A 10,935-nucleotide genomic window follows, 5' to 3' on the forward strand; every position below is an offset into this window, starting at 1 on the left:
ATCTAATTCGTAGATTGATTGAATCGGATTGTAAATATCTATTTTACATCCGCGTATCTGATTTGCAGATCTGCACATCCACACAATAATAATTAAAAAATAAATAAATATATATATTTAGTATTATATTTATTTGTTTGTATATTTTAGTTATTAATTATTATTCATATATAGTATTATTTTATTTTTGTTATTTAAGAATAATTTGATTAAAAATATTTTAAAAATAAATAAATTAAAAATATAAAAAAAATATTTTTATTATATTTTTTATATAAAAATATAATTAAAAAGAGAATGTTCAATTTTATGGATATATCCGATATCCAATCCCCAACTCAAGAGCGCAGATATCATGGCCAATCCGTACCCTAATCCTAGCTTTTTGCTGCCGCAGCACCACCGATCTCGTTCGATCGCAGGGAGTGATGGCGGAATTGGATGCTGCTGAGTCAAAAATACGAAAAACGGAGCAGGTTGAAATGGCGAAGGAAGCGTGCCTTTGCCTTATGACGTATGGAAAGTTGATCGTGATCAAACTGAGCAATTTAAAGGAAGAAGTTGATGTCAAAGATTGGACTTGTTTGCCTCCACCACCGTTCGAGATGTTTTTGGATCTTCCAGGTCATGATATGTGTCCCTTCGAGTTCGACTCCAAGATCTATATGGCGCCGTCCGACAAGTTGAGCCTGCCGCGTGAAATTGGCAGAGCCAAAGCCGTTTCCATGGGGAATCTGGTCGCCTGGCCAATCTACGAAATCAAATTTGAGGAGTGCAGAATTGCCCCTACGCTGGATGGTGCACCCTTTCCTTTTTACAAATCATACATCGCAAACACGCCAGGCTCAGGCGATGTTTACTTCTATATAAATGTGAGGCAACGGGTCAAAGATGAATCTAGATTTTACGTTCTTTGTTCTGATTCTAGAGTTTGGAAACCCTTGATGGCTCCTGGGGCCGCCATCATTAGCGAGCCACATGTCGAGAATACCATGTTCGTCCTCGACAACAACCTCTTTTTTTCATCGTCCAGGGAGTTGGAGAGAGACTCCTATTTGGCCCGCTTCGACCCCATCAAAGAGACTTGGATGGATATGTCTGCCGCTGATAACAATCTTTCGAACTTCATAACGGGTAGACTCATTAGCGGCGGTAGACTCTTTAGCCGCAGTGACCAATGTCGTAATACTTATTTCCCACACATTTCTGTGTCCCTTCCCGGTCTTGGAAGCAGCAACTACACCGTTTGCCTTACACATGAGTATGTGGAGGAACCTCCTCATACACCTTTGGACAAGGTCCTTGCCATTCTCGTTAACCACCTGAATGGCCTAGTCGCATTATATCAATACCTTGATGTGGCTTTTGAGGGTATTCTACCACCGATGGAAGGACCCGGCAGATTCAATTTTGTTGACCTTGGCAACGGGAAGCTGTGTGCAATATGCTCTAGCCAGTTATTGGGTTCCGTTCCCCGTTCATCCGCGCACTGCTTCTCCATTTTCACACTGTCCGTGTTGAAGGACTTTGCAGCATTGCAACTTGACAGTGGGGCTCCTCCCATGGAGCGAGATTTCTTACAAGTTACTGTCCATAGGAAGAGTGTCTTCACCATGGAGAACGGTGGGATTACTGGGATTACTAATTGTATGCGCCATGCGTTTGTTTGGCCACCTACTAAGGGAGGAAGATTTCAGCACAGGACAACTCTATTTTAGTAACATTTCTTGTTATTTCTTGTGGCTTATTATCCTCCCTAGTCGTTTTCAATAGGATTATGAATGAACAATGAATTAAATATTAATGTCTTTCAGGAATATGATCTTGCTTTGAGTTGTGTCTATATTCTCTTCAACTCGTACAAAATTATCTGTGCATTTTGAGATATTTGCATTATTGCTGCTGGTTATATTAAATGATCAACTCACTGCTTTCTATTTCAAAATACATGATGCATTTTAAATAATTAATTCAACTGATAGCCCGCACATATTATGTCAAAAGAAACATTTTGAAGTTTCACATAAAGTTAGAATGATTCTTGTTTGAAAAATTGTTTAAAAATTTGATTTGAGTCATATTTATAATATTATCGATTGATTGCTTTATTCATTAGATTAAGAAAATAAGAAAATAATAAGAATGATGACGAAGGGAAACTGGGTTACAAAAATTCAAATCTAAGTTTCTAAATGACTAAAGAAAAATAATGATGTTATTTTTATAATGTCATTCTGTATGAGTTTAGAGAGAAAAGTAACATTATCAGAATAGGTCATGTTCCTAAACAAAATAACCTAATGTGATGATCAGTTTTAAGTGAAGTGCTATAAAGGGGTTCTATGAGTCTATTCTTTCAAGAGATGATTATTTCTACAAAATATAATGATACATGCATATGGAGTAAAGAAATTTACAAGTCTCGTTCATATATGATAATGTCATACTCTGTACAGAGCCCCAAACTAAAACAAAACATAGGGGAGCAAAAAGTTAAAAACAAAAAGTGGAAACCTAAAATCTAATGGGTGACTTTATCAATATTTTCTTCCAATACATATTTCACATAACCAAACCATTATCTCCAATACAAGCAACATAGTTTAGTGTAGCCAGTTCTACTCAATCTATTATTTGTTGTACAATGGATTTCAGCTTCAAAACGGCATTTGTGTCATCACAGGTGAATTCCCCATGTAAGCACATCTGGTTAATACTACAGGGAAACTTCTGCATGTAGACATCAACATTTAAGTTCCTATTCACTTGCCAGTGGCCATGTATCTGTGAAAGTGGAAATCCATTTTGCATATCTCGCAAGTCATGACCGAGAGGGCCGTTTCCGGTCAGGCTGATGTTCCCACTTCCGACCTATCCACGTTATCACATCTTCTGACAAACTGGTCAAGAGTTCTCTGCTTTGAAGGCCTATGCCCAATAGTAGTATGCTTTGCAGGGCTACTCAATGGCTGATTATTTGACACAGCTAAGGTGTTCTCATGGCCATCTAACACCTGATTTTTCAATAACTAAAACTTAGAATGGTTTCTCAAAAACATCAAAAAGTAACTCTCAAATACTGCTTGAGTATAGATCTTGACAAAATATAAATATAAACCAGAATAAAAACCTTGAAACTAAGCAGTATGTACATTTTGCATTACATATGATAGTTCAAGAAGATGTAGAAATGTACCTGCCCCCAAATTATCCGGTTTGAATTGCACCACATCCCTAAGTCGTAAAAGTTTAGATCATCAATGCATAATAAATGTTAAGTCAATGCTATACCAAGCGGCGAAAGACTGCAGAGATAACAGAACCTACCAAATGTATCATTTACCAACTAGTATATATTTACTGATGAGACCTGTAAACAAGAACTAACGAGTCAAAAAACAGAAGAGCACATGTTGTCTTTGCTACTAAAAAATTTAGATATGAGAGTTCTTTTCATTTGAGATTATCTGTTTTCTTAATGTTGTCATGCAACTAGTAACAACTCTCTCCTTTCTACTTAATGAGTGTGAGAATACCTGACCAATTCTATATGCACGATCTTTGGCCTGAATTAGGTCACCTGGAGTCCAGGATTGTTCTGTAAAGATAACTGTGCTTGCAGCAGTTAAAGTTAATCCAACTCCTCCCGCTTTAATGGATAGCCGCATGATAACGTGTCACATGAAATCATTATCTCAAGCACAAATACTAACCAAGACAACAGAAAAGATGCTTATAACGGAAACACATGGAAGAAATGCACAACCAAAAATACCACCATACTACAGCTGCCTTGATATAATCCTTTTCCTGGAAATCTGTAACCAATTGTTGCCTTGATGCAGCGGGTGTACCTCCATCAATCCAGATGCAACCCACTTTTTTCTTCTGGAAATTTTCAACAGTTTTTGTAAGTGCTATAATTTCCAATATAAAGAGTAAAATTGAACTGGTCTTACAAGAAGGCACTCATGTATTGCATCTATCATTGGCTGATGGTGCGCAAATATAAGAAACTTGCAACCTGCCTGCAGTGATCACAACATATTACCGTGATAACCACCGATAGCCCAAATGAAATAGAAAGGTGGAAGCAAGAGAGAAAAAAAATTGAAGCAATCAAACTTTCAAATTAAGCATACACAACGTTTGGGGCGCTGGAAGATGGATGAAATATAAGAATTAACACATAATCTAAACCACTCAGACCAGCCAACGTTGACACCAATAATAGTTGTGGCATACGAATTAACATGTCATATGCTGACATTTTCACTACCCTGGTCAGCCAATTTAATTCGTTCAACTTAGGGTCCTACACTAAGGGGTACCGATTGCAACAAAAGCAATTAGAAAAGACCAATTTAACCATGCATCATGCAAGCACACCAATCAAAGGAGATGGGTGAGAAACTAGAGAAGTTGAGAACCTAACTTGACTTTCTTGTAGTACATACAGATGCAGTCACTAAATTCTTTATTGACATTTTATTGCTTTGAAACAGTGGAGGGGAGCAATACCTCAATGAAAGTTCCGAATTAGTATATATCTGGAATCGAATATATCATGATTCAGTTTTGATCATATACCAGTCAAAATGATTTAAACTACTCCAATATTGGCCAAGGCCTGAGAAAAGGCAAATATAAAAGAAAGATAAAATGTTGAAGAAAAGATAAAAATCAAAGAAAAAGTCGGTAAAGTTTTAATCGCAAAAATAAATGATGATTAGTGAAGTGATTGCTAATTTGGGGAATATTTTTTCTCTTGAAGATAAAAATTATAGACCTATCATAGTTCTAGGTAATCAGAAAAACTTCCAAACAACTTGTACAAGTCAAAATAATGTTCAGGGCTTCTTCCATGCAAACCTTGTTAATCAGTTTCTTTTGAGTAAATTTAAGAGATTCAGACTCATCTTTTGATTTAGCAGATTTGATTTTGGCTTTTACCGCCTCCAACTGCAGAATAAAAAAAAAAGCAACCAATATTGATTAGATTTTACCACCTCAGACGCAAACCAAAGATGGAGAGCACATATTACCATCTCCAAGTCAAATAACCTAATTTTAAAAAGAAAACTTACCACAATCTTACCAATAAAAATGGGTGAGCAAATTTTTGAACCATTTTTAAAGTGGAAGTTTTAGTAAAATACTCATAATCTAAACAACAATCACATAGTTCAAATAAATGAAATCCACAGTCCACTTTTTTGAATATCAATAACCCTATAAAATGTAAATAGAAAATAATTTTTTATGCCCAAAATAAGCATATTGTCAAGACATACAAGAATTCTGTTCCATAACTAGGTCAAACATAAATAACCAAAACTGCATGATGCTATACTAGTCTCGAGATATAGATGCAAAACAAAAATATGGATGGAATAATGCCAAAGTGACAAAGGCACAACGACCATCAACATGGAAAAATATGTATTGCGAAACAAAAATTTACTTTGCTATAACAGCTACTATATGGATGGAATCCCAAACACTTGACCAGCTTCCCCCCAAAGAAATTATATAAGCCAAGCTCGACTCTTATTAAGATAGAAAATACCATCAGTTTCCCAACTATAGAGAAAATGAAAATAGAAGAATTATTACCTGAACTTTATAATTAGATATTTCTCCTAGAACCTTCTCTGCTTCGGACAAGGAAGAAAGCGGGAACATCCATAACCCAGACTCAAATTTTCAAATAACTAAGCCCTCAAAACAGCCAATCCCGAAAAGCAGAAATTATTACCTGCCATGAAACATAGCCTATAAAGCATGAGTATGCAGGAACTTGTTCAAGGTCAAAGACATAGCCCCTAATTATGGAAAATTCAAAATTTTCAATAGAAATATAAAGTTCAATACTCTTGATGAAGTTAGCATGTGAAACCTGGTCATATTGGAATTTCGCTGCAACATGCCCACTGGAATGAAGAAAAAGTTTGACAGAAAACTTCGGCAGTTCTTTAGAAGGCTCATCTGGTTACATATAAAGCCAAAATCCAAAGCAAATGCCAATAGATCAACAAATGATATTTCAAAACCCGAAGAAATTACATCTAAGTTTATAACTATTATTTTTTCTTATGGTAGATCATTAGAATTAGAGACAAGTAACACAGCCATCAACAATGACACTGAAACAAATGTTAAGGTTTTGAAGGAAAGAAGCATACTTTTTCCCTTGAGGCAAAGCGTCCACCTGGATTGGAATACAAACACACTATGAGAAGTTCTCCTTCCAGAAACTGAACCACAGGGTGAATACTAAAGACTATAGTAGCAAACGTCTTTTGATTCTTCTGCATTATTTTGTTTTCTAAGATTAAAATGAGGGATACACACTCATGAACAACACTTCAACAAAATTACCCACATACCAAAAGACAAATTTAACCCAACAAGAGCAGAAAGAAAAGCAAAGCTAGATAATACAAAATGGGAAACATGAAATGAAGAAAAGATGAAAACTTTAAATTTTGAGGACGGGAATCGGAAATGGGGTTTGGTGGGAAGGGTTGGGAATGGTTGGACGGCGAGGGGGGAGGGGTCGCGGCCGTAGAGGAGCTAGAGGTGGTGGTGAGGTAGAGGCCGACGTGGAGGCAGAGGCGGAGAGGATGAGGGTAGCGGTGAGGACGAAGGTGGTGATGACGGAGACGATGGAGGTGACGACGGGGTCAGGGAAGTGGTGGTGGTGGAGGAGGGTACAACGGTGGTGACGGGAGGTCAGGGAGGTGGTGGAGGTGGTTACGGGGGCCACTAAGGTAGAGGTGATGGTGGTCAGGGTGGGAGTACCGGAGGTGGTGATCGTGGTCATCCTGGAGGAGGATAGAGGTGAGGCAGGTGGCCAGAGCCATGTATATGGTTGCGGTGGTGTGTGTGGAAGAGCCATCTGTACATGTATATCCTTACGGTAGAATTCACCAACTTTTAATTAGTATGTTTTTGTTTGAAAAGCTTATTAGCGTAAGGTTAAAATGAAGGCCTATTTGTTTTTTTTTTTCAAATAAGCCCTATAAATTAACAAAAGGATGACACTGTTGTAATGTAAATGGTAGAGTGAAAGAAAGACACACATAATCATCGTTTCTGATCCCCCGCCCCTCATGGCCTCACCCTTCAATCTCTATACTCAAATTAACGCACCCTTTTATAACTCCATCATCCACATTACATTCCTCACTTCTCAGATCACCATTCTCTCGGACAAGGAACAAACAAAAACAAACACTAGAGTTTCTCTCTTTTTCTTTTATTTGTTTGATTTTATTTCCGATCTTGTCCCTTCACTGGAGCTGTTGAAACGCGGTCGTTTCGGGGCCATCGCTGCTGAGTTTGAGATTGGAAATGGTGGGAGGAGGGAGCAAGAGGGAGGAGGCGCCGGTCATAAACAGCCCCTTCGTGTTCGCAGCGCTCGGAAGCCTCAAGAAGAAGAAGAAGCCTGAGATTCTGAGAAGGAACAGGCTTCATCCAAGGGGAGAGCCTCCTCGTCCTCTTCCACCGCCGCTTCCTCCGCCGCACAACAGCAGGAGAAAAAGGAGGTTTTTCTGGCCCCGGCGCCACTCACGTCGAAGTCATGGGCTGACGTTGACGACGAGGATGATGACGATTGACGACTACTACGCCATCACCGCTCCACCTCAATCCATTTGGGGCGCTCCTGTTGCTGCTGCAGCTGAATCCGAGGCCCATGCTGAGGTGAACATAAAACTTTGAGCATTATTTCTTTTTTCTATTTATGTGTGTTGGATCACTACTGCTGAAACTTGATATGCAATGGCTTGAATCGTTTATTTTTTAACTATGGATGGTGATGATCGTTGCCTTGATGCAGAGAGTGTAATTTTTTTCTTTTATTATTGTGTTTTTTATTTTTGAATCCGTTAGTCCTGTGGCATGGATAGTGACTAGACTTGGAAAAGGTGGATTAGTTGAGCTGTTCATGTTCTCACATTTATTTGCCAAGAGGTGAACCGAACTGGAATGGATGTTATTCAGTAGGTGATTTGATTGCGTTGTCTGTGTTCTGTTAGTTGGATGTGTTAGGCAATGCTGTTTTGAAGGTTGGATTGGATGGGTTTAATGGTGTCTTTGAGGAGAAAGAGTTGCGTTGAATGTTATTGCATGCATGATTGGAAAGAAAGCTGGGTGTTCTTTTTATATCTTAAAGATATAATGTTGGATATTCTGTTTGATAATGAGGATCCTGGATTCTGGTCTTGTTCTGGATATCTAGCTCTGGGAAGGTATTTATGGTCCTTGTTGAATTGTAATTTATGTGATTTGTGTTAACGGTCTAACGATCTGTAATCTGGTATGCTTGGATTTGATGACGTTGTGCTTGTCGGTTTGCTAATTCGAATTTCTATGTTCTTGTTGAGTTGTCAATTATTCGGTTTAATGATTTGGAATCTGATTAATATGCATTTGATGGCTATTTGTCGGTTTGCCGATTTGTTATTCTCATTTCCGGATTTGCAATTTGGTTCTTCAAGCTCAAGTTTCCACGTGTTCAATCTTGCATAGTTAAAATGATTGTGTCTTCACCCATAACTATAATTTTTAACGTAGATGATATAATGTAGCCTTTATTCTTCATGGACTTGCCCTTCACCTCCCATTTGGAGTAGTGAAAGCTGAAAGCTGCATAACTGGGCACTTAATTGTTAATTTGTTTTGGCCTTAATGGCAAATTAATAACATAGAAGATGGTTATTATTTTTTCATTGAGACATTGAGCTTCACATTGACTAACTACAAGACATGTGAATGATTTAATAGCAGGAAAGCGATAGTGAGATAGAAGGCCTTGATGATGCCGAGGATGAACATGAAAATGAATTAGAAGCGCCAGTAGAACCTGAAACTGTTGTTAAGAAGCCTCGTGAACCTTCGTTGTCTACCAAGGAAACTGAAGAGCAACTTTCAAAGAAGGAATTGAAGAAAAAAGAGCTTGAGGAGCTTGAAGCTGTTTTAGCAGAGCTAGGATTGCAAAAAGAACCCGGAAGCCAGGCTGACTCCCATGGTAATATGATGTTTTTGATCTTGTGAAAGAAAAAAAGAAAAAAGATATTATAATTATCTTAGTTCTTTCAAGGAGGTATCTATCCTTTCAGAATTTGTTATTGATTTAACCATGTTGGCTACAAGAATGCTATTTAAATATCTAAAGTATTAAGTTGAGGCTTGAACTTGCTCATGCAAACGTTTGCCAATACATTTGCAAGCCCTGCTAAGATGACTTATTATATAGAAATTTCTTACTTGGAATCTTTTACCTGTCCTGGAAAATTCAGGTGCTGAGAAGAAGGTCGAGGATCGCAATGGTGAGTTAGAAAAGAAGGAGAATGCCACCAGTGAAAACAAAAATGCAAAGAAGAAGAAGAAGGACAAATCTTCAAAGGAGCAGAAAGAATCGCAAGACCTGCCTGATTCTGTGGTTGATGGAAAGACAACTATGGAAACTGCTGGAACGGGGAAGGCAGAGGACGCACCTGTAACTGACGTGAAAGAGTGGCATAAGAAAGTTGCATCTGTGAAGAAGAAAAAATCAAGAAGATGGATGCTGCTGCTAGTGAGGCACGAGTTTCAGTTACATCCAATTCGAATCAATTCAACAATGGCCGCCGTGGCTTCACCTTCCTCTAGAAATCAGACGCTGTCCTCCTCGCGCTCCTTTTCCTACCCCTTCGCTTCATACATCTTCGCTCCCAGAGCCTCCCCCTCATCCCCACGCGCTTCTCCTCCTCCTTTGGCCACCATCGGCATTTTTCTTCCAACTCTTCGCCATCATGACCAACATTGTCATCCGCGAGATTCTCCTCGGAGCAACCACCAGGCTCCCCCGGACAACGCACCACGGCTATAAAGAGGTATACTCTGATTTATGATTCTGTTGCTTAGGGCTAAATTTTTCTGTGCCAATTTTAGGTTTTATCCATTGTGCTAATTCAACCGAGTTAACGGTCCTTTGCCCGGTTCGGATGATGCAAAAAAACCGTTTAACAAAAGTTGGTTTTTTGATGGTTTTCAAAAGTAAAAAAAAAAAAAAAAAAAAAAAGTAAAAAAGTAAAAAACCCCATATAAAGGCTCCCACTACCCAGTTACCCCCACTCTCTCAGAAGAAAACCCTAATACCCCTCTCTCTCCCTCTCTGAGTTTCAGCGCCGCCACCACCCCTCTGAGTTCCAGCGCCGTCACCATCAACAGTAGTGTCACTTTCTCAGCTTCTCTGTTATCGTGGTGTCGTCAAACCCGCCTCTGTCCTCATCGTCGTGCCCCTCTTCTCCTCCTGGATCCCTTCTCCTCGCATCGCCGGGTCTGCTCGGAGCTGTTGTTGGTGTCGTCAAGCCACTTCTGTCCTTGTCGTCGTCGGCCTCCATGAACTTCTCTGTCCTCGTCGTCTTTCCCCGTCTTTGTCTTCGATCCCTTTCTCTGTCGAGCTCACGGCGAAGTTCGAACGTTACTCTCTGCCGCCGTGGACTCTTCGCTCACTCTGCCGCCGGGGACTCTTCGCTCACTCTGCCGCCGTAGAAAATTACAGAGTTTGATTACGTTGCTCTCCCTGTTTCTCGAGTTCTTTGGTAGTTCAATTTATTTTTTTTATTTTGTTAATTATAATGATTATGATTTGCTGTTTTTTATATTCTGGATTTCTGATGGTTGGATAGATTAAATTCTGATGGTTGTAACTGTAAAAAAAAAAAAATCAATTGGATTAACTATTTAACTCTGTTGATTAACTGATGAAGAAAATCTTGTTGCTGCCTCTTTTGTTTTATGACTTCCGGAGTATTTTTGTTAATTGTTGCTGGTACTTTTGTTAAATTTTTTAGAATAATTTTGTTGATTTTGCACCTGCAACTGACGTGAAAGAGTGGCATAAGAAAGTTGCATCTGTGAAGAAGAAAAAATCAAGGAGATGGA

At 38.9% G+C, this 10,935-nt stretch overlaps 2 protein-coding genes across 6 annotated transcripts; one reads left to right on the top strand and one right to left on the bottom strand.

The window, feature by feature from the left end:
* Positions 1 to 2,399: 2,399 nt before the first annotated feature.
* On the bottom strand, positions 2,400 to 7,836 carry LOC112723272 (uncharacterized). Of its 4 annotated transcripts, XR_011867971.1 has the most exons (10): positions 6,186 to 7,836; positions 5,900 to 5,988; positions 5,617 to 5,758; positions 4,873 to 4,962; positions 4,522 to 4,630; positions 3,960 to 4,028; positions 3,537 to 3,888; positions 3,328 to 3,370; positions 3,197 to 3,234; positions 2,400 to 3,014 (listed from the first exon to the last, which is right to left on the bottom strand). XR_011867971.1 is itself a non-coding variant. In XM_072207726.1 (9 exons), exons 3-6 carry the CDS (start codon positions 5,683 to 5,685, stop codon positions 3,709 to 3,711), a joined length of 408 nt encoding a protein of 135 aa, XP_072063827.1. In that variant the 5' UTR covers positions 5,686 to 5,758; positions 5,900 to 5,988; positions 6,186 to 7,836; the 3' UTR covers positions 2,400 to 3,014; positions 3,197 to 3,234; positions 3,328 to 3,370; positions 3,542 to 3,708. The 4 variants fall into 4 exon arrangements, 2 of the variants coding, with proteins under 2 accessions (XP_072063827.1, XP_072063826.1); XM_072207726.1 differs by lacking the exon at positions 4,522 to 4,630 and having other exon boundaries at positions 3,542 to 3,888; XM_072207725.1 differs by lacking the exon at positions 4,522 to 4,630.
* Positions 7,319 to 10,412, top strand: LOC112723267 (uncharacterized). Of its 2 annotated transcripts, none has more exons than XM_025774561.3 (3): positions 7,319 to 7,707; positions 8,791 to 9,034; positions 9,306 to 10,412. In XM_025774561.3, the coding sequence occupies exons 1-3, from the start codon at positions 7,357 to 7,359 to the stop codon at positions 9,875 to 9,877; spliced, it is 1,167 nt and encodes a 388-aa protein (XP_025630346.1). In that variant the 5' UTR covers positions 7,319 to 7,356; the 3' UTR covers positions 9,878 to 10,412. The 2 variants fall into 2 exon arrangements, with proteins under 2 accessions (XP_025630346.1, XP_025630347.1); XM_025774562.3 differs by having other exon boundaries at positions 8,794 to 9,034; positions 9,306 to 9,923.
* Positions 10,413 to 10,935: the final 523 nt, after the last annotated feature.

Source organism: Arachis hypogaea, chromosome 11 (genome assembly GCF_003086295.3).
Source record: "Arachis hypogaea cultivar Tifrunner chromosome 11, arahy.Tifrunner.gnm2.J5K5, whole genome shotgun sequence".
In the NCBI taxonomy this organism is placed as follows: domain Eukaryota; kingdom Viridiplantae; phylum Streptophyta; class Magnoliopsida; order Fabales; family Fabaceae; genus Arachis; species Arachis hypogaea.

Excerpts from the sequence above, each read along its gene's own strand:
- LOC112723272 (XM_072207726.1), bottom strand. The coding sequence starts at position 5,685 with ATGTTCCCGCTTTCTTCCTTGTCCGAAGCAGAGAAGGTTCTAGGAGAA. Across the intron at positions 4,029-4,872 it reads AAAAGAAACTGATTAACAAG|GCAGGTTGCAAGTTTCTTAT; the intron begins GTTTGCATGGAA and ends TGATCACTGCAG. Across the intron at positions 3,889-3,959 it reads CAATACATGAGTGCCTTCTT|AAGAAAAAAGTGGGTTGCAT; the intron begins GTAAGACCAGTT and ends GAAAATTTCCAG.
- LOC112723267 (XM_025774561.3), top strand. The coding sequence starts at position 7,357 with ATGGTGGGAGGAGGGAGCAAGAGGGAGGAGGCGCCGGTCATAAACAGC. Across the intron at positions 7,708-8,790 it reads AATCCGAGGCCCATGCTGAG|CAGGAAAGCGATAGTGAGAT; the intron begins GTGAACATAAAA and ends ATGATTTAATAG. Across the intron at positions 9,035-9,305 it reads AAGCCAGGCTGACTCCCATG|GTGCTGAGAAGAAGGTCGAG; the intron begins GTAATATGATGT and ends TGGAAAATTCAG.